Source organism: Penicillium canariense (genome assembly GCF_028826845.1).
Source record: "Penicillium canariense strain IBT 26290 chromosome Unknown utg000001l_segment0_segment0, whole genome shotgun sequence".
NCBI lineage: Eukaryota > Fungi > Ascomycota > Eurotiomycetes > Eurotiales > Aspergillaceae > Penicillium > Penicillium canariense.
Window position 1 is genome coordinate 8,944,821 of NW_026622728.1, and position 21,090 is coordinate 8,965,910.

At 53.1% G+C, this 21,090-nt stretch overlaps 9 protein-coding genes across 9 annotated transcripts; 4 read left to right on the forward strand and 5 right to left on the reverse strand.

The window, feature by feature from the left end:
* Positions 1–46: 46 nt before the first annotated feature.
* On the forward strand, positions 47–1,962 carry N7482_003099 (ribonuclease H family protein; the record flags this gene model as incomplete). Its single annotated transcript, XM_056685224.1, has 2 exons — positions 47–1,696; positions 1,882–1,962. 2 exons carry the CDS (start codon positions 47–49, stop codon positions 1,960–1,962), a joined length of 1,731 nt encoding a protein of 576 aa, XP_056548830.1.
* Positions 1,963–2,861: 899 nt separating this feature from the next.
* N7482_003100 (CVNH domain-containing protein) lies at positions 2,862–3,269 on the reverse strand (the record flags this gene model as incomplete). The annotated part of the gene is made up of 2 exons (XM_056685225.1): positions 2,862–3,061; positions 3,137–3,269. The coding sequence occupies 2 exons, from the start codon at positions 3,267–3,269 to the stop codon at positions 2,862–2,864; spliced, it is 333 nt and encodes a 110-aa protein (XP_056548831.1).
* A 1,097-nt stretch (positions 3,270–4,366) lies between these two features.
* N7482_003101 (MCM DNA helicase complex subunit MCM5) lies at positions 4,367–6,719 on the reverse strand (the record flags this gene model as incomplete). Its single annotated transcript, XM_056685226.1, has 4 exons — positions 4,367–4,859; positions 4,920–6,322; positions 6,379–6,532; positions 6,583–6,719. 4 exons carry the CDS (start codon positions 6,717–6,719, stop codon positions 4,367–4,369), a joined length of 2,187 nt encoding a protein of 728 aa, XP_056548832.1.
* Positions 6,720–7,168: 449 nt separating this feature from the next.
* On the forward strand, positions 7,169–10,575 carry N7482_003102 (vacuolar protein sorting-associated protein 54; the record flags this gene model as incomplete). The annotated part of the gene is made up of 3 exons (XM_056685227.1): positions 7,169–7,397; positions 7,459–10,315; positions 10,377–10,575. 3 exons carry the CDS (start codon positions 7,169–7,171, stop codon positions 10,573–10,575), a joined length of 3,285 nt encoding a protein of 1,094 aa, XP_056548833.1.
* Positions 10,576–11,580: 1,005 nt separating this feature from the next.
* N7482_003103 (uncharacterized protein) lies at positions 11,581–11,908 on the reverse strand (the record flags this gene model as incomplete). The annotated part of the gene is made up of 2 exons (XM_056685228.1): positions 11,581–11,745; positions 11,816–11,908. 2 exons carry the CDS (start codon positions 11,906–11,908, stop codon positions 11,581–11,583), a joined length of 258 nt encoding a protein of 85 aa, XP_056548834.1.
* Positions 11,909–12,610: 702 nt separating this feature from the next.
* On the reverse strand, positions 12,611–13,678 carry N7482_003104 (uncharacterized protein; the record flags this gene model as incomplete). Its single annotated transcript, XM_056685229.1, has 1 exon — positions 12,611–13,678. The coding sequence occupies one exon, from the start codon at positions 13,676–13,678 to the stop codon at positions 12,611–12,613; it is 1,068 nt and encodes a 355-aa protein (XP_056548835.1).
* A 1,249-nt stretch (positions 13,679–14,927) lies between these two features.
* On the reverse strand, positions 14,928–15,191 carry N7482_003105 (uncharacterized protein; the record flags this gene model as incomplete). The annotated part of the gene is made up of 1 exon (XM_056685230.1): positions 14,928–15,191. The coding sequence occupies one exon, from the start codon at positions 15,189–15,191 to the stop codon at positions 14,928–14,930; it is 264 nt and encodes an 87-aa protein (XP_056548836.1).
* Positions 15,192–16,113: 922 nt separating this feature from the next.
* Positions 16,114–18,481, forward strand: N7482_003106 (glycogen [starch] synthase; the record flags this gene model as incomplete). Its single annotated transcript, XM_056685231.1, has 4 exons — positions 16,114–16,575; positions 16,646–18,008; positions 18,067–18,262; positions 18,343–18,481. 4 exons carry the CDS (start codon positions 16,114–16,116, stop codon positions 18,479–18,481), a joined length of 2,160 nt encoding a protein of 719 aa, XP_056548837.1.
* A 1,217-nt stretch (positions 18,482–19,698) lies between these two features.
* On the forward strand, positions 19,699–20,904 carry N7482_003107 (NMT1/THI5 family protein; the record flags this gene model as incomplete). Its single annotated transcript, XM_056685232.1, has 3 exons — positions 19,699–19,733; positions 19,824–19,995; positions 20,083–20,904. The coding sequence occupies 3 exons, from the start codon at positions 19,699–19,701 to the stop codon at positions 20,902–20,904; spliced, it is 1,029 nt and encodes a 342-aa protein (XP_056548838.1).
* Positions 20,905–21,090: the final 186 nt, after the last annotated feature.

The window sequence follows — 21,090 nt, forward strand, 5'->3', positions numbered from 1 at the left end:
ATCGATATCTGCCCCATATTGAGCCGCTTTCCTCATTCGGGTCGTCATGGTTGTTGCACTGAAGCATCTTACGGCAGGACTGCCTCATGTGTACCAAAGCCCTACCCCGACTTTCATTCCAGAAGCTCCACCGGCGTACCAAAGCAATATCCAGAAGATCGTCAAGCGGAGTGTCTCTCCCTCCCCTTTCGGCGTTGAAGACGAAGGCAAAGGGAGATACCGACGATCCGCATCCCCGTCGCCTGAAGAGCCGAGACACGAAGAGGTGCAGGAGGTCCCACTCAGCGCAGAGTGCAATGCTGATCACAACGCCCGGGTCACGCCCATGATCACAATCTCCCGCAAGCGCAAAAGATCAGTCGGTCTGACCTCAAATGTGTTCTCACCGGTAAGGTCCGACCAGGATGAGGCTAGAGACTTTGGAAGATTCAAGGGTATCATTGTGCACCGGAGGTTCGAAGAAGCGAAGGCATTTGCAATGCTCATGAACCAGGTGCAACTCAAAATCGAGACGGTCTACCGGCACATCTTCTGGACCGATGGCTCTATCGTCAATCGTTCCTTCGCAGCTGGGGCAGTTGCTTGGAAGCAGCCAGCCACTACGGGGTGGAATACAGAAGGCTTTCCTTATCCTCGGAGTATTCAAAACTGTGAAGTGGTGGAGATGTTTGCCATTGCTCATGCTCTGAAGCGTGCTGTCAATGAGGTCAAGAAGTTCCAGATTTACACAGCTCAAGGCCCCCAGCTACAGCTTACTCATGAGGTATTGGTTTTCACTGATTCCATCGGCGCTCTTGTGAGCATCAGCAAAGATGCCTTGGGGAATCACAGGAATCCGTACTGCGAGCAGGCCCACGTCGTTATCGACTACAGCATTCAGCTCCACAAACTTGGAGTTCATGTGGAGCTGCACCTAGTCCCTGGACATCACAAAGTCCCAGGAAATGAGCAAGCTCATCGTGCTGCCTACAAAGCGGCCAAAATTGTTGCGGTGACTAGCAAATTCCAGAACCAGCATGCTGTTCCTCCACAAGGAGCGGAAGTCGATCCCGCCGTCCTCGCTCCAACCCTGCCCTCTACAATCCCAGCTGTTCCGGTCACTGGACCTCATCTCCATAAGACTTGCCGTACTCTCTCTGGACCAGTCACATCCCCAACTCCGCTAGTTCTGATCCCACCAGTTAGTTTGAAAGATGACGCAAAAGACGAGCAGAGAAATGGGATTTCCCTATCCCCCATTGATACTCAATCTGCTTGCGTGGGTGGGGTCCTAGGCTCTTCGTTTACTCCGGTTGATGCTAGCTCGGTCTCTTCTTCCATAGGAAATCCGTTAACAGGGGTATCCTGTTCTGCACCTCCGCAAAAATTCACAATCTCGCCTCCAGTCTCACTGAGCGTGGCTACCAGGGCACAAAAGATGGTCATTCCGCCCGATATCCAACAAACGTCGGCAAATCTTTCGGATCCACTAGCTGGGGTATCATCAGCTCAGGCAAGCGTTTCTGTCCTCAGTCCAATGCACTGGTTTACCCCAATCAATACAAGATCAGCCATTACGGAGATGGTGAGGACTGCTGCGCCCACGCCGGCCAATCTGGAGTTATATGCAGGGGACGAGTCTCGCACTGAGGATGGCTCTGACTCTGCACCTTATACATCAGCCCCAGGTCCAGCTTGCGCCCCAGAGTCTTTATCTGTAAGCCGACTTCATGGGTTTACTCCACACAACGGAAACCCAACTCTTCCAAGCGCAGTGAGGTTTGGATTGCCTTCTCTAATCAGAGCACCGGCAACTCTACTTTTTGCCAACACAGTCAGACCGTCTTACTCTGAGTTTTTTATGCCAAGCAAAGCTCCAGATTCAGACCTACCACCACTCAGCCCACGACATTTCTTTACTACAATAAGCGAAAGGCAAACGGTTTCAGAAACAACGAGGGCCTCTTCTCCAACCAGGTTTGATACTCAACCAGCCGCAGTCGCTAGTACTCCTACGGGCCAGATATCTCACCCCGGACCTCCCACGCCAAGGGCGGATGTAGCACCAGTGTTGATTTCCATGTCCTCTCCAAACGATACTTGTTCAATGCAGACATTTAATTGCCTACCAAGAGAGCCCCAACCTCGCTCCCCTGCAGATGCTGGGCTGCACCCTCTTCCAACGTCGATACGTACTAACGCCAATACCACTGCTTCGAGCAGCATAACAACGACGGTGAGATCCTTAGACTCTACACAAGAAGGTTCTACATTAACATTAACTCTCTAGCATAATTAGACACTATGTCTGTGGCTGCTATTGAAACTTCTGCCTGTGTCTACACCCCACACCCTCTTTAGAGATCACCTGTTCCTAGCCCAATTTCACGGCAATCAGAAACTTGATATACCTATACAACCCGAAATACATCAGTCGAGGCTAGAGGCTTTCACAACTCCAGTCGGGTCTACTGAAAGTTTTGAACGATCAAGAAAATGATTGAGATAGCCTGTTGGGGCAAACCAACTGAAGATGTAATGAGGAGTGGATTCAGTTCATTTGGTCTATCTGCGGAAACTAGATACCGTAGTAATGTTTTGGCCTATTTTTACCCATTCAAAATGTCTTTAATTACTTGCCTTCTCATAAAATGTAAAGTTTTCGCACGATCTGTCCTCCGATTCACTGACAAGTTGTCACAGACATCCTCAAAATACCACATGCCATACATGCAACATGTCATCAGGCACTGGGCAGGACCAGTGGTTGGATGATGGAATGTCTGAAGTCTACAAATAGACCATTTTAAACTTGGAACCATTGATTTAGGGCCCTACTGTATGATGGCTACAATAGCTACCATAGTTTTCAGTCGAGGTGCTTATTCAACAAACTTCAAATGCCCATCCTCATTAGTAATACGCTCCACCAAATTGATGTCTGCGGACACTTTCTCTCCATCAAGGTTGCCTAAGTTGGCTCGAAGTACGGGGATTTCCTCGCCATCATCACGGGGCTCACAGGAGAACTCGATGTCCTCGGCCCTGTCCTTGAAGTTCTCGCCTTCCCACTCAAAAGAACCTGTGTCAAATGAAGAAAGAAAAAGAGATTAGTCACTTTTCAAGGATCAACTCGCTGCAAGTAAGTGAGCCCAACCATTGTTATTGCCAATGTACTTATTAAGATCCAGCTCGGACTTCACCTCCTCTCCATCTCCCATTGTAAGAGTGGCTTTTAGGATATGGCCATCTTCAAGGTCGATGTCGACGGCGGACAAGTGGAAGCTCATTGTAAATAGCGTGGAATTGAGGCTGGAATATCTTCAATTAATTGCTCGGGATGACTGGTGGTATGGACATACATGAATAAAGGCGACGATTGGCTTTATTTATAGTCTTTCCTCACACCAAATTTCTTAGACAACCCGATCTGTTTCTGACAGGGAACCCTGCAGCAGCCCGACCTCTTGTCTGACACATGTCCCCGACTCATTTGATAGCTGTTCTGATGTGGGCTGGCTAGTTGCAGATATTTTCGCCTGGGAGGGGGAACTTGAATAACGCAGTTGTGAGGCGGGTGGAGCTAAGTCGATGACAAGCAGGCCCCTCCGTGTACCCCAATTGACCCAATTCTAGCAGACCCAGCTCACACAGGTGGCCAGAAATATCACGTCTATCTGCGCTGAAAGACATGCCAATCCCAGTGAGCTGGAACATATGAGCGCTCGAAGCACGACATACAGGACCTTGAATCCTTCTCATGCGCCACAATAATGACGCAGGATGCAGCCCTACATTCCAGCCACAGAGTCGAGCGTGATGGGCTCTGATGTTGCACTGGTCCTGCAGGCCAAGGACAGTCTATCTGCCCTGCGCTTGCTTCGGGACTGGGCGCTTTGTCGAGAAATCCTGGTGCCTAGAGAGCAATGCTTTGCCGGCGGGAACCGAATGTCAACTCCACTCGGAGAAATATGCAGGCCCAAAATGGAGACTCTTGGCAGCTTCCATGGTTAGCGAATGACAGATCGGTTCAGCAGGCGGAGCGCATGGTTATGTGAATGGTTGCCCAGGGATTATGCTACAGACTGCGTGGTGTTTGGTACTGTAGGTGCTAGTGAGGTTAATGTGCGTGATTCCTGTAAAGTGCAACCATTGAGGCAGAAAGATGGAACGTGATCGAACAGAAAATGCAATTATGCATGTAGAGACAAACTAGGCTAAAGTATATCCTCAAGAAATATTACACACGCCGCAAACTCCGCTCAAACTCCCATGCCTTGCGAGCCGAGTTGATGCACAAACCGAAGAAACAACCGTCACCCATTGCACGTACACGGTGTAGAAAGAAGAATAACATGTCAAAATCGTGATAAGGCAGGCGTAGAGATTAAGGCTTGTTCCGGTAGATCTGCGAGCCACCAGAACGGATCTGCACCGTCTCCCGCCGCTGCAAGACAACTAGGGCCCGATTGAGTGCTTGCTCGGTGTATCCCTTGCCGTCAACGAACTCGCGGCGGAGCGTCGCCAGGCTGGTGCTCCAGCCCAGCGGCAGGCGGCGCTTGAGCTCGTCCTCGATCTTGCTCGCTTCTTCCATGAGCTCCTTACTGCCTTGGCCCTCGCCTTGGGTTATTGCGTCCATGGTGGATGCTAAGAAGAGGCGAATGGCCTCGTCAACGTGGGCCTCTGTGGCGATGGGGGAGAGAGAAAGTTTGGCCAAGGACTCGGTGATACGGACGATGGCTTCCAGCTGGCGGACGGTGATGGGGATTGAGGAGCGGGTGTTGGACTCCAGTTCTGCGCGGTGCACTTGCTTGCGGATGGAGACGAAGTGCGAAGAGAGCTTCTCGGCGGCCTCAGGGGAGAGACGAGGGGCACAGCGGCTAGAAATAGTATGTTAGCATCGATGCGGGCAATTGGCGTTGGAGGATTGTAAAGTTTACCTGCGGCAGTAGCTGATGTAGCGCTTCATTTGGTCGACGGGAATCTCAGCCTCGACTTGCTCCTCCATACCACGGCCACCCATGTGCACACCCATAACGTGGCGGGCAATTCTTTCGTCGTGGCCACGCTCGTGGTTATCTCGTACAATGAAGATCATATCGAAACGGGACAGAATGGTGGTCTGGAAATCGATGTTCTCGCCAGGGGTTTTGAGATCATCATAACGGCCAAAGACTGGATTGGCCGCGGCTAGAACAGATGTCCGGGAATTCAGAATCGTTGTGATACCGGCCTTGGCAATAGAGATAGTCTGTTGCTCCATGGCTTCGTGAATCGCTACTCGGTCCTCGTCACGCATCTTGTCGAACTCGTCAATACATACCACACCGCCATCTGCCAGAACCATGGCACCGCCTTCCAGGTAGAATTCGCGGGTGGTGTGGTCTCGCTGGACAGAGGCCGTCAAACCGGCTGCTGAGGAACCCTTTCCGGAAGTATAGATGGCGATAGGGGCAGCCTTTTCAACGAACTTCAACAGTTGAGACTTGGCAGTTCCGGGGTCACCAAGCATGAGCACGTTGATATCACCACGAAGCTTCATTCCATCCGGAAGAATTTTCTTGGAACCACCCATCAGCAGACAGACAATGGCCTTTTTCATGTCGAGGTTGCCATAGATGGACGGGGCGATGCTTCGGGCAAGAGCATCGTACAGATCTGGCCGGCGGCTGAGCTCCAAGAACTCTTGCTCCTCCTCCTCGCTGAAGACAGAATTGCCCTTGGCAGTCTGATCCATGTCGGTGTTGATGCCCACTGCCCGAAGATAAGGGTTGCGAATAGCCACGGCAGCCTCCTTCTTACCGCCCTTGGCTTGATAGATGGAGAAAATTCCCATCACAGTGCAGCGAGAACCGGGGACAACGCGGTTCGCCAAGTATCGGTCGGCGGAAATCAGCACATGGCGGGGCAATTCACCCACCGGCACCTGGTCGGGAGCCTCCTGAAGCTTGAGAACCTGCTGGTCCACAAAAAGGCACTTCTCATGGTGAACCACGTAGGGGTCGAGAGGGCATTGTTCGTCCGGTTGGTCACCAGGGACCTTTGCACGACCGCAACGTCGGGGGAGCGTCAGTCCAGAGAAGCCACCGTCGACGGTAATATTTTCACTATGGTCGCAATTCTTGCAGCGAATGTGGACTGCGGTCGCTTTGGACGAAATAGTCGAAGCGCCGATCACAATACCTGGGATTCGGACCAAGTGAGAGATATTGGTGGCATTGAGATCACGGATAGAGATGTGGGTTGCGGAGGAGTGAATAAGCAGTTGGTGGGAGGGGAGACTGATATCCTGCTGGCCGGGGAAGACGATTCGTTTCGTACATTCCTGGAGCGCCGCTTCAAACTACTCGTGTATTAGCAAGTGAAAAGATGGACGGGATAATACAGCGTTGCACCCACCAGAGGAATGATATCGGCGGGCTCTGATGTGAGCTTGTGCGCCAAATCCTCGTTGTAGGAAATTAGGTGGGCGATATCAATGTCGCAGTAGTAATTCTTTCCGAGCACATTGTGTCGTAATTGGTCGCTGCCATAATGGATGGATGGGTCAGCTCTTGAACACAACACAGCCTCTGAGGAGAATGATGGATGTGGGCTGCGTACCGGTAAATGAATGCATTATCCAGCTGGAATTGTAGCACGAAATCGCGCAGACGAGTTTGGGTGAAAGAGCGAGAGTCCTCAGCGCCATTAGTGCTGGACTCGAGAACACTCAGGGTGTAGGGGGTGCGTCTATCCATGGTGCTTGCGGACGGTGGTGATGGAGAGGGACAGGAAGGGAGAACTTTTGGATTTAGGCGGGAACGCCAACGCGTCGCGTCGAGCGGGACGCGTAAAGTGGTTCTGCCCGAGCCCTGAGGCACTCAGCAGCGTTAGCCGCGGGACGGCCGGAGAAACAGCTTCCCCGAGGGCTTCTCAACAAGCTGGCGCCTTTCCCGATTGGGCGGAACAGCACATGGCACCTGGAAACAATGCCACGGCGACAACTCTGCTTGGCATTCCCTTCTGGCCTCGCAAACTCGTGAAACGTTTTCGGATTGCACAGACGGGCCCGAGGGATTGACTGTGAAGTGTCCACAGCGGCACTGGCCTGGACTGGTGCAGTGAAGACACCTATATGTCATGATCAGGTAACTCCGAGCTTCCCCAGCGATCGACCCCGGGTGGCCGTCGCATCCGCCTTGCGGACATGAACAACATGGCGCCATCCAGTCCACGCAAGTCAATTGACAGCCTGGCGTCTGGCGTATCGACGCCGTCGCTCTCGCATTATTCTACTCCGCAGCTGGAGTCCCCTCGGGTTGCCCCTCAACGATACCCCCTGAGGAGGGGGTCCACAGCGAGCTCGATCGTGAGCATTGGGGGCATCCTAGACATTTCCCATCACCATGGCTCCATTGCTGAGTCCGGGCAAAATGGTTCGTAAACAGCGCTGATCTTAATGGTGATATGATAGCTGATCAGTTTATGGATCCTCAGCCATCTCTACCCTACTCCAACATCCAATAACTCGCACTGGCTTGACGCCTCATACCGCCGTATCTTCCACGGGATATAAGCCCCCTTCGTCCCGCGATATCCCTCCGGTGACCCTGACGAATATCCCGCATGTGGACTCGAAAGCGTTTCAACCATACCTCGCGCAAGTGGGCTCGCTGTACGATGTTTTCCAGCAATCAAAGGAGGGCTCTGGGGAAGACGCGCAGATGCCGCCTGGTTTCAAGTCCCCCAAACCCGATGATATGGAATCATTGAAGCCGTGGAGCTCAGAGCGAAGGTCCTCAATAATGTCTACTAGTTCACGGCCAACTTCCCCCTATGATACTCGCGGCCGACGTTCCTCCGGTGCGCGTGGCCGTGGCCCTGCTGTGACACCTTTGTCTACAATCCCACCGGTATATTTCGAAGAAGACTTTCATTTGGAGAACCCGCGTACGTTTGATGTCATTTCAGAAAAATCAGAGGTGGTTAGACCCCCACGGCCACCGACTAAGGACGATCAACCCGCCAATGGGGGTGTCCCGGAGCCAGTCCATACCGGCAGGAAGGCGCTTGCGACCAATGCAATTCTTCAAGAAAAACTATCTTGGTACATGGATACGGTGGAAATTCACCTAATCTCCTCTATATCGACTGCCTCCAAGTCATTCTTCACTGCTTTAGGTTCGCTCAGAGAACTCCATGCGGAAGCAGCCGACTCTGTTAAGCGCATCCAGATTTTGCGCAAGGACTTGCAGAAAATTGACAAGGAAATGGCTCTGGGTGGTTTGAAGATCGTGAACTTGCGGCGGCGAAGAGAAAATGTGCGGATGCTCGCTGCTGCCGTGGCTCAACTGCGAGACGTAGTGGAGTCCGTCTCTCACTGTGAGGAGTTAGTCGAGCAAGGAGACATTGAAGTTGCTGCCGACGAACTTGAAGAGGTAGAAAAACTGATGTCGGGCGAGAAAGCATCTGAGCGGCCACCTGAGGAAGACGAGCAGGATCTTCCGCGAAAACCCATTGATCTCCGTGGCCTGAAGGCTCTTGAGGGAGCGTCTGATGATCTTGCTCTATTGAGACAACGCATTGGTATGGGTTACGAAACTCGTTTCCTAAATGACCTGTTGGGAGATCTACGAGGTCATGTCGAAAATGTGGCATCTGCATTGACCTTGCAGCGTTGGGGTGCCTCATTCTTGCGACAACGTGGTGGCCAACGTCCTGTATCAATGGTTTCCCCTGCTTATATGAATTTTAACAATGAGCTGCGGTCCAGATTGAACACCCAACTCACTGGACTAGCCAGATCTCACTACACAACCGCCGCGGCCACATCTTTCAAGACGGCCGTCTTACGAGAGATGAAAGGGCTTATTCGAAAATACCTCCCCAGTTCTAGCGATGACGACAATGAATCCATGGTTTCAGTGTCCACTCATGGCGACCGGCAACGGAGCCAGCAGGAGAAGTCGTCCATTCTTGCGCGGAATCTACGTGCTCTTGACTCAGGCGATGCCTATGCCATGCTTGTCGGGGTCTATACAGGCATTAGTGAATGTCTGCGCCGGCTGAGTACTCAAGTCAAGATTCTTTTGGATATAGCCAGTGGTCTTGGAAGCTCTCCGGCCGCCGGTATCAGATCACCCTCTCGGAATTCCAATACGCAGAGTTCAGACCAGACCATTAGGTCTCCCGACCATGGATCCTCGGCTTCGGCTATGGCCCAAGATGAGATCTTGCAGGTTTTGGACATGTCGAGCCTGCTTGGTCAAGCGGTTGACATCGCCCAGTCTCAAATAACCAAGGTTCTGAAGGTCCGCTCCGAGCAAACCTCTCAGCTTTCCAAGGAAGAGTTCTTGAAGTACTTCACACTCAACCGCCTTTTCGCAGATGAGTGTGAGGCAATTTCGGGACGTGGTGGCACTGCCTTAAAGACCATCGTTGGCAACCAAATCCGTGAATTCATTACCCGGTTTGGCGAATCTCAACGCCACCGCATTGTCAAGGTCATGGACTCTGACCGGTGGGATGCGCGGGACTTCGGTGATTCTGAAGTCATTGTGCTAAGTCGCATTCTAGACGCAAGCACCAAGGAGATCGAGGCTTGGGTAGAAGTTTCCAAGATCTGGGTTCCAGAGAGCGAGAGTGAGCGAAAAAATGCTTCCGAGGCAGGCAATGGCGTCAATGGATCGGGCAAGGAGAAGGTGCGCAGCGCGGTTATTGACGAGCAGAAATACATTCTGCCTGACTCGGCACTGGCAATAATGCGCAGTATTGAAGAGTTCGAGTTCCTCATGGCGAATATTCCCAGCATGATTCAGGACATTGTCCCACAGCTGCTCGAAATTTTGAAGCTGTTCAACTCACGTTCCTCACAACTGATTCTCGGCGCCGGTGCTACGCGCAGTGCGGGCTTGAAGAACATTACGACCAAGCACCTTGCCCTTTCGTCGCAGGCATTGAGTTTTGTCATTGCTCTTGTGCCGTACGTACGCGAATTTGTCCGACGCCATGGACAGACCAACCAAGTCATGGCTGAATTCGACAAGGTCAAGCGACTTTGTCAAGAGCATCAGACCGGTATCCACGAGAAGTTTGTTGATATCATGAGCTCGCGATCGTCAGTCCATGTCGCCGCCATGAAGAAGATCGACTGGGACAACGAGACTTCCACGGGTGTTCATTCTTACATGGAGACATTGGCCAAAGAGACTGGTACTCTTCACCGTGTCCTGAGCAAACACCTCCCCGATATGACTGTGGACATGATTATGAGACCTGTGTTCAACAATTACCGAGACCAGTGGACAGAGGCCTTTGAAGAAGCAAATGTTGAGACAGAGGCTGGAAAGAAGAGGTGAGTCTCTATGATAATGAAATATTCCCCCCTCAGAACAGAAAACTAATAAATTGGCCAGGATGCAAGCCGATATCGCCCATCTTCAGTCTAAACTGGGAAAGATTGAGGGTGCCGGCAACCTGGGCGACAAGCTGCTAGAGCTTGTCAACGCAAAGCGCATTTCTGAAGCCGCAGCTGAGCCAGAGAATCCGGAGAAGACCGAGTCTGCCAGCGACAAGCAAGACTCGGACAAGGGGGCTGACTCCTCTGAATCTTGATCAATTCCTTTAATTCCTCATTTGCCCACCCCTTCCATCTGTGGCAATATGTGGCCGTCCGCATCTAGTCCGCATCTAGTCCTTATCTAGTCCTTATATATAATTCTTGTGGCCGTCACATTAATTTTTTTTCTCAAACTTTTTCCCCCTAGAAACTGTACAGAAGCAATCATGTCCTTTTAGTTGCTCTTGTTTCAAACGGTGGTTTTTCCACTTAGACATCAGCTAAGCCCGCTTTATATTTGGTTTTCTGCTCATTACGAGTTTGAATGAAACTCAAGTGTTGACGTTGTGTTCTTCTATTATAGAGACTACCTAAACGTGGGACAATCGTGGCACCCGCTTTACGTAAAATAGTATTGGCCATTGGAGGTTACCGAAAGACCCCCTGATACGATTGCGGGTGTCCTCGTGGTTTCTTGCTTCTTACAATTCTCGAATGACCAGCAGTTGCGCATAGATAGCAGAGATGCGGAGGCGGAGACTATCTACAACAGCGGCACGAGAATGACTGATGGGAACATTGTTTTAGGCTGAAGCTTTCAAATGAAGTGGTGGATCAACGATATCTAAGTAATTCTGGGCCTCCTGGCCCTTACGACCGTCGGAGACTTTTGGAGCTACTTTCCAGGGAGAAGCTTCGAGTTCCAAATTTCCAGATCGGTAGTCAGTTAACGAGGAGATCTGTCAATAAGAGGTTCCATACAAAATAGGTACTTCGTCGGCTGGAAAATCTGCAATTTGAATGTCATTGATTCAAGTTAAGACTTTGCTTTGGTGAATACATGATTAGGCACCTTTACGACATTAAGTTGATCTGCTGGACACGCTTTCAATGTTTGATATTTCATATGATACGCAATACGTAACCCCATAAACTCCGCCTCCTATCGCGCGTAGTAAAGTACAGATGTTCGCGTAGCTCGTGTCATTCCAAGTGCAATAGCCGTATCCTCAAGCAGGATGGTTTCGGATGGTAAGATCGTGATCAATCAACACCTTAGTTTACGCCCTGTCGCTAACGCCCTTCTTCTGGCCCATGGACTTGGGTTCGTGGCCGCCCTTGCCGCTGTTCGAGCCAGCACTGCCTGCGCCACTGTGAACTTCGCGCTGTGAGCCCGTTTCTTCAGGCATAGGAGCGACCTTGTTCACACGGTTGATGGGGGCATCCTGATGAACAATGGTGTTAGCTTTTCGATCGATGGATTCAATTGGGATTCCAATACTCGGTCCGACTTACAGTATTGCCCGTGCCGTGAGCCTTAGTTTCGCCCGCCTCAATGGCGTTGTCGCTCTGGGGAATTCCGTTGTCGTACTCTGCGCCGCGAACCATATTGAAGGAGTTGGTGTAAGGACGGTGGAAGAAGTGGATTGAGCTGCGTGGATTTCTTGTTAGAAGTGACTTCTCCCAGACCCATTGAACATATTGTGCAAATCCGTACTTGAATATAGAGTTGTTGTTTGACTTGAAGCTGAATTATTGATAGAAGAAATTTGGCGCTCTGACCGGCCTTTAATACCTTTGTTAATAGTCTGGAGATATGCGTGACACCATCATGAAGTCATTTCCCCACAATGACTTCACCAACGAATGTGCAGCGATCTCTGGCCAACCTTGGCGGAGATACTTGGCGGAGGGGGTAGGTGGAGCTAGGCATGTCCTGGACCTGCAGGACAATTACAATTTACGGGACTTTCTGGTAATATTTGATATCTGGCTTACGATTCGCAAGCTCTGAAAGCTGGTGGCCGATGATGCGGGCGCGGTCGTGTCGCGGCGGCAGCGCGGAATGGGAGAATTCTACCAAATAATTATTGTTCAAGTATAGAAGCAACTAGGCGAAAACAGCACCATTGAATGAATTGTTAAGTCCAGATTACCAAAAGGGCTATCACAATACAACATTATCTAACGAAAGGGTTGTCAAAACAACTAATCAAATCTTACCATAAATATGGGTATCAGGTGCGAAGAGAAACAAATGAGTCGTCCAAGGTAGCGCCAGCGCCACGCTCTAGACAAATCATTGCCTAATTAAACGTCCTCATGGGAGGACTTGCGCTTTTTTCTTCGAGACTGGGCGACAAGGCCAGTGTCAAGAATGTATCTGAGAGAGATCTCGGTATTGTGCACAGAACCGCAGTCATCGTCGAGTCGCCGACTGCGCGAAGTCGGCGTATTGGAGCTTGATGAGTCCTCTGGACTGATAGGAGTTGAGCGACTGGGAAATCCATGGCTGTGCTCCTTGGTCGCGTCCAGAGAATCGCTCGGCTGGTTTTCTACGATCGTGCCAAGGGGGCTAAGAGGACGCGACTGACTGTCACTGAGTTCCTCGGACATCGGCCGATCCATCTCGAATCGGCACATGTCAGTGGTGAGAGGGGATAGGGGAAGGAAGGTTAGAAACGTAAGGCGGTAGATGACATCGGTTCTCGCACGTCTGGCTGGACTGCCCGAATTGGAGATCGGAGGAGGCGTGCCAGGAGGAGTGAGGTGCATCTCGAGTGCATGCGGATAATCCTGGGAAAGAGCACGAGGAGAAAATGAATCGAAGGCCTCCGCTTGACTCTCCGAGTCAGCCGATGAACCCAACATAGACTCGATTTCCGCTGTTAGTTCCGTCCATCTGGCGAACGATGGGGAAGAATCCTGACCTTGATGCCCGGCGGCATTCAGCGCGGACTGCCATTCAAGTTCGATGTTTACAAGCGAGGGATTGGATCGTAGTAGGGATGGGGGGATGGTGGACTGTTGATCTACCGTGGATGACGAGGGAGACAGATCTGGGTTCGGCAGTCTGAACCTAACGCGACGACCGTCCTGCGGATGCACGCTGCGCCTGGATCTGTTCACCCGCTGGCTGGATGGCTCGGGCGATGGAGTCCTTCGTCTCGCCAAGTTCGAGCGCCCCTGCCTCGACACAGGCTCCCAACCCGGTGGCATCCCGTATTTGCGGCGACTTCGGGCTTTGAACCATCGCCGGGCTTTCTTCGACATCATGGATAGGAGTCGCTGTGAGGCTTTGCCGGCTTGCTGAAGGACATTGGACACAGGATTGGCATAGACGTGCGCATCCGGGTGCGCGTCACCTTTGAAAGCCATGAGAAGAGATCGGGAAGAATGCAGAGAATGGGGATGCAGAAAGGGAGAGTGGAGGGGACAATCGAAGATGGTCATCATCAAGACGGGACAGGGTATTTATCTTCCTCGCTATCCAGCATTGCTCTCGCATAGCCCACCTGATCTTGCGTTGATCCTTTCAGAACTTGACAAATAGTCAAACGACTGGAACGGGCCTTCTCGTCGATTCGGGCGCATCCAACGAGGCGACGATCCTGGGCAAGCGATTCTCGTCTCAGGGACAATGCCACTGTGATTGTTTGAGTCAGGGCCAGGGAGGATCTCCCAATGGTTCTTTGTACTCTTTGCTCCCAAGATTTGCAAGTCCAGTGTTTGTGGGCACATCGATCGACCTACGGTCCAATTCTCTGCGAAGGTAAGGCGGCTTTGTCACATGTATGTGGATACCGTAGGCATAGATGAGTACACGGCGGTTGTTCGTGGTCTTGGAGTAGCTTGCAAGCTTCCCCAAGTCCAAGTGTTTTGCGTCATGTTCCTCACTTCCGCGACCTTTTCCAGGCCGACAATATGATGAGCTTATAGTAGATGCTGGGATTGAAGAATGGGAATATCGCAACTCTTCCTCATTCCAGGAGGATTCCTCTTGGACAGATGCCGCCAATGCTACTACTTCCGTGAAATAGGGCCATAACCGAAGAGACCTCAAGGCATGGCACTTTCATCGCACTGGCCGGGAATCTCCGGACGGAACGGTTGGTATAGGACGGGCCATCCGACAGGTCGGTCCGCTTTCACTCTCAGAGATGCTATTGCTAGCTCCGCGGGCTTCATGCTGATGAGGTCTCGTTGAGTCATGGTGGCGTGACTCCTCGTGCCTGGTACCATTAGTACCATTACCCCCAATTTGCAACCCGCTATGTCGAGATACCCGCAGTTTTGCTGCTTGTCACTTGTTTTACAGCAGTCATCACGCTGTGTGCCGAAATGGCAGCTGTATGCACTCTCGTTCCACTTTGATCGAGCGCGGATCAGGCTAGCAGGATCTGTGTGAATGGCGATTCCTATCGTCGCCTGTTGGCCATATCCGAGAAGTTCAACGTATATGGGGACGCCGAATTGATCTGTGCATAGATTAAATTCCGCAGGATTCTCGGTCTACTCATCATAGCACTTGTGGCCGACCTTGGCAAATCCATTTCCACCGGCCCGGATTGAAATGTTTCTGCCCCGGGGCTTTCAGATTCCTCTGAAAACCTGGATATCGATTCGCCTATTCGGGAAGAGCTTCTCGGGTCTGCATCAATCGCTGTAGAGGCGCGACAAAGCGAGCATTAGCGACGCAGCAGCGGATGAGTGTGAAAAATGGGAAGTAATCCGTCGTGAGTTCTTCCGTGATGGCCTGAGGCAGCCGGCAGTCAGTGACTTCCTCACGAGAGACTCCGCCAGTTGCATCTTCCACCTTCCACCTCCTCATCACAAGCACCCCCAGAAGCACGCCCAGGCACCGCCAGGCAGGGGCGGCTTCTGTGTCCATCGATAGCTATCCATTGGATCAGGGCACGGTCCACGGACCAGTCAACATGTCAGCATGTCCAGTGGAGCCCCGCTGATGACATCATCGCTGCCAGCTTTCCCCAGACGAGCTCCGCGTTGCTTTTGCCGCCCGCCGACGACAATGGCGCCTGTACCGCGCAATCGCACCAGACGGCATTGGCCAGGAGTCCCGATGATCGTCAGTCATTGGACTCTCCCCATTGACCGCGGTCAAATGATTGCTTCAATCGTCCCTCGCGAGCTGGTTGGGGTAGGGTCGTATTCTGGGGGCGAGGAGTAGCTAGCGTCCCTTGGGACTGAGTCTGGAGTATGCGCAAGCGACTGACCGGGAGCTTCTTTCGGCCATTGACATGACAGACAGACAGACTGGCCGACCGACTCTCCTGGCCTCAGAGCCTCATAAACTTCAACCAGACGGGGCTAAAGGTACTACCGTCAGGTCAGGTCGTAAGTCGTACCGTGTCTGTCTGCGGACAACCACCTCTGCCAGGCCCGCCCAAAAACTTGGCCGCATCCTTGTTTTTGGGCGCCCCTATCTTTTTCGGCTTGCTCCGGTTCTTTTTTTTTTTTTTGGCTTAATTTTTCTTTTCTGGCTGTTCTGAAATAATTTGCGAGCTTCCAAGCTTCATAGTGGTAGGACCTCGTAGCTTCACTAGCTCTGTTCTTGTCCCCAGTGAATTTCCCCAGCCACCCGGGGAAGAGCTGCACGTCGCAACAGAGATCCCGAATCGCCCCCGCACAGACCGAGTCCGGAAGTCTATGCCCCGTCCCCAAGCTCTGCTGCCATCGCCCCCCCTCCTCTCTTTCGTTTCTTTTCGCCCTTTCCCCTCTTCATTCATTCAGTCAATCCAGAAAATCAGACAGTCGCCTCTTCGGACGGATAGCGTCCCCAGCTCCTTGCCATGGCCGACGAGAACGGCACTGAACCCATCAAGCGCGATGTGCGCAACCATATGCTGTTCGAGGTGGCCACCGAGGTGGCCAACCGGGTGGGCGGCATTTACTCGGTGCTCAAGTCTAAAGCCCCCGTCACCACTGCCGAGTATGGGGAGCGCTACACCCTGATCGGTCCTCTGAACAAGGCCTCCGCGGCCGTCGAGGTCGAGGAGCTCACCCCGTCCAGCCCGGCCATGCGAGACACCATCAACTCCATGCAGGAGCGCGGCATTGAAATTGTCTACGGTCGCTGGCTGATCGAGGGCGCACCGCGCGTGCTGCTGATCAATACGGGCACGGGCTACCGCTGGCTCGACGAGTGGAAGGGCGATCTGTGGAACAACTCCGGGATCCCCTCCCCCGCCGCCGATCATGAGACCAACGAGGCCATCGTCTTTGGATACATGGTCGCCTGGTTTTTGGGCGAGGTACGTTCGAACAGGTCCGAGAGGACGCCCGACACGGGGAGCGATGAGAACTGACTTTGTCTTGCCATAGTACATTGCCCATGAGCGCCGCCGGGCCGTGGTGGCCCATTTCCATGAATGGCTGGCCGGGGTCGCCTTGCCCTTGACCAAGAAGCGCCACATGGACCTGACCACCATCTTTACCACCCACGCCACCCTGCTGGGTCGCTATCTCTGCGCCGGATCTGTGGATTTCTACAACAACCTCCAACACTTTGACGTGGACGCGGAGGCCGGGAAGCGCGGGATCTACCACCGCTACTGTATCGAGCGCGCCGCCGCGCACAGCGCGGATGTCTTCACCACCGTCTCGCACATCACGGCCTTTGAGAGCGAGCACCTGCTGAAGCGCAAGCCCGACGGGGTCCTGCCCAATGGCCTCAATGTCAAGAAATTCTCCGCCATGCACGAGTTCCAGAACCTGCACTCGCAAGCCAAGGAGAAGATCAATGACTTTGTCCGCGGCCATTTCTACGGCCAAAATGACTTCGACCTGGATAACACCCTTTACCTCTTCACCGCTGGCCGGTATGAGTTCCGCAACAAAGGTGTCGACATGTTCATTGAGGGTCTGGCCCGCCTCAACCACCGCCTCAAGGCAAGCGGGTCGACGACGACTGTGGTAGCCTTTATCATTATGCCGGCGCAGACTTCGTCTCTCACGGTGGAGTCGCTGAAGGGCCAGGCCGTGGTCAAGTCCCTGCGGGACACGATCGAGAACATCGAAAAGGGCATTGGAAAGCGCATGTATGAGCGCTGTCTGGAGTGGAAGGAAGGCGACAACATGCCGGATGAGAAGGACCTCATTACCAGCCAGGACCGAGTCCTGCTGCGCCGTCGCCTCTTTGCCATGAAGCGACACTCGCTGCCGCCCATTGTCACGCACAACATGGTCAATGACCACGAGGACCCGATCCTGAACCAGCTGCGCCGGGTCGAGCTCTTCAACCGCTCGTCCGATCGCGTGAAGATCGTCTTCCATCCCGAGTTCCTGAATTCGTCCAACCCCGTACTCCCGCTGGACTATGACGATTTCGTCCGGGGTACTCACTTGGGAGTGTTCCCGTCCTACTATGAGCCGTGGGGTTACACCCCCGCGGAGTGCACGGTGATGGGCGTGCCCAGCATCACCACCAACCTCTCCGGCTTCGGGTGCTATATGGAGGAGCTGATTGAAAATTCCTCGGACTATGGCATCTACATCGTGGACCGCCGCACCAAGGGCGTGGATGACTCGGTCAACCAGCTGACTGAGTTCATGTATAACTTTACCTTGAAGAGCCGGCGGCAGCGGATCAACCAGCGTAACCGCACCGAACGCTTGAGTGACCTGCTGGACTGGAAGCGGATGGGCCTGGAGTACGTCAAGGCCCGCCAGCTGGCGTTACGGAGAGGTAAGCGTGTATCGTTTTTCGTCTCGTGTGCAGAACTGTGGCTAACACCGGCTACTAGCGTATCCCTCTTCGTTTGACGGAGCGGAGGACTACTTCGATATCATCGGCGGCACTGAGCAGAAGATCTCCCGCCCGTTGTCCGTGCCGGGGTCCCCGCGCGATCGTTCCGGCATGATGACCCCGGGTGACTTTGCGTCGCTGCAGGAAGGCCGGGAGGGACTAGGCACCGAGGACTACGTCGCATGGAAGCTGCCGTGAGTTTTTTTCCCCGTGCCCCGTGCCCCGTGCCCCAGTATCCCCAGACCGGATTATGGCAAGATTAACCATATCACAGTGAGGAGGAAGAACCCGATGACCACTTCTACCCGCTCACGCTACGCACCCGCAAGACCAACGAGCGTCCCCAATCCCCGCTGGATAGCATCCCGGTCAATGGGGCCCGTCTTTCCGAGGGCAGTCCGAAGCAGGCCTAACTTTCACGCTCACATCCCACCTAGAGCCTCTCTGGCTCGCCCCCGGACGGGACGACAAGGATGGAGTGCAAATGATTTTTTTTTGTTCATTATTCATCGGCCCATTCTTGGGGGCCTGTCCTTTGTCACGTTTTCCTCCCTGTTGTTTTCTCTTCTGCATCTGGTGCCATGTTTCTCTTTTTCCCAGAGTGGACTGTCCCACGTCTGGACCCCTCCCTTGACGTCACCCGTGTAATTTGTCCTCAACTGCTGCATCGTTGCATATGAAGCCTATGTTTTAAATGAATTTGAACTCGCCCTCTGGATGCATTGACTATGAGCGCCACTATCATCCCGCCCATCGGGCTAATGACTACCTGCTGAGCCGACCTCCCCCATGTAGCTCTCCCCTCGTAGCTCTCCCCTCGTAGCTCTCCCCGGGGCCCATTGTCAAGCGGTTGTGTTCGGAGGCACGATGGTGGGTTCGAGTGGGATTAAGTTACGCGGAGACCCAATCAGCGCTGCGGATCATTTTCGTCTCGGTGAACTCTTTCCGTGGTAAGGTCATCATGAGCGAAACACCTCTCCAAAGGGTAAGGAGGGTACAGCCGCACGGGGCTCCCCACTCCGGACGGACGGGTATTTATTTTCTACCCCTCCATGCGTTTGTGATTCTTTTTCTTTCCTCTAAACTGTTTCAATTGCTTTGTTCGCTTCCCTATCTACCGCCTTTGTTCACCCGTCTCCCATCGGTATGACTCCCATGGAGTCGCGCACGTCCTAGTCTCGTGATGTCTTTCCCCACCGTGTGGGGAAAGTCCGAGATCGGACAGGGTCCTCGCTAGGATGATCACCCTGGGTCAAGGTATCGTACTTGGTATAATGGTCACTGCCCACGCATGACAGGTGTTCGGCTCAGCCTGGTCTTTGATCGCTCTTGGATGGTAGCATTGTATTCTATGCATTGCGCGACGCAAGACGGTCAAAGGTCGGGCTGGTCGTTCTGAGATTATACTGTCATAACTTGATCTAGATAATACTAGCGAAAGGACATGCGTGACTTTTGATTGTTCCCCCTTTGTGCTTTGGTGTTTTCTTTCATCCCATGTTCTTTGATCGATCGTGTCTATTACGCACGTGGTGGCCGATTGATCGAGCATGGAATGGAAGAAAATGCCCTGGTCTCTGGCATACTGACTTCCTGAAGTTATTCAATAGCTGAATTTTGTACCGTCAAAATGGCAACGGACAAGATCACTTTCCTGACCAACTGGTATGCTGACAGCACACAGCCTCCCCCCTTGTTATATCTGCTTCATTCTGCCCTCGTTTCGTGCATCGAACCAGGCTAAGTATTCTCAAGGCACGCCACCCCGTACCACGCCCCGCTGTACCTCGCCCAGGCCCGCGGCTACTTCAAGGATGAGGGCCTCAAGGTGGCCCTCCTGGAGCCCAACGACCCGTCCGATGTGACTGAGATCATTGGCAGCGGCAAGGTCGACATGGGCTTCAAGGCTATGATCCACACCCTGGCTGTACGTTACCCACACATACATCTATACCTAGAGAGAGAGAGATATAGATATACCCCACTCACCAACAGCTTCGCTGACATCTACCAGGCCAAAGCCCGCAACTTCCCCGTGACATCCATCGGCTCGCTTCTCGACGAGCCCTTCACGGGCGTCGTCTACCTCAAGTCCTCCGGGATCACTCCGGACTTCCGCTCGCTGAAGGGCAAGCGCATCGGATACGTCGGCGAGTTCGGCAAGATCCAGATCGACGAGCTGACCAAGTACTACGGCATGACGGCCGACGACTACACCGCGGTGCGCTGCGGCATGAACGTCACCAAGGCCATCATCCGCGGCGACATCGACGCGGGCATCGGTCTCGAGAACGTGCAGATGGTCGAGCTGGAGGAATGGCTCGCGAGCCAGAACCGGCCCCGCGACGACGTCCAGATGCTGCGCATCGACCAGCTCGCCGAGCTGGGCTGCTGCTGCTTCTGCTCGATCCTGTACATTGCCAATGACGCCTTCCTCGCCGCCAACTCCGAGAAGGTGGGCAAGTTCATGCGCGCCGTGAAGCGCGCTACCGACGCGGTCATCGCGGATCCCGCGGGCACGTATGAGGAGTACGTCGACATGAAGCCGATCATGGCGACGCCCGTCAACCGCAAGATCTTCGAGCGCTCGTATGCGTACTTCAGCCGTGACCTGAAGAATGTCTCCCGTGACTGGGAGAAGGTTACCCGCTACGGCAAACGTCTCGGTATTCTGGACGAGGGCTTCGAGTCCAACTATACCAACAGCTTCCTGTCATGGACGCTGGATGAGGACTCGACTGATCCTACTGGAGACCAGAAGCGCATGGCGGAGCTGCAGAAGGAGGTTGCTGCCAAGGGCGGCTTCAAGCGTCTGGAGGTTTCGGCCTCTGCTTAAGCTTGTGCAATTGGCACTTGCTTTGAACGTGATCAGTTCACAGTATACCGGGCTTCACTCTTTGGCCTGGCTCCACCGAAATCAATGAAATAACCAGCTTTGGCTTTATTTGTGGACCTGCGTAGTAGTAGTCAAAATAGTAAATCTTGCTCTCAAGAAGGCCAAGAAGGCCCTTGTGCACCCTAA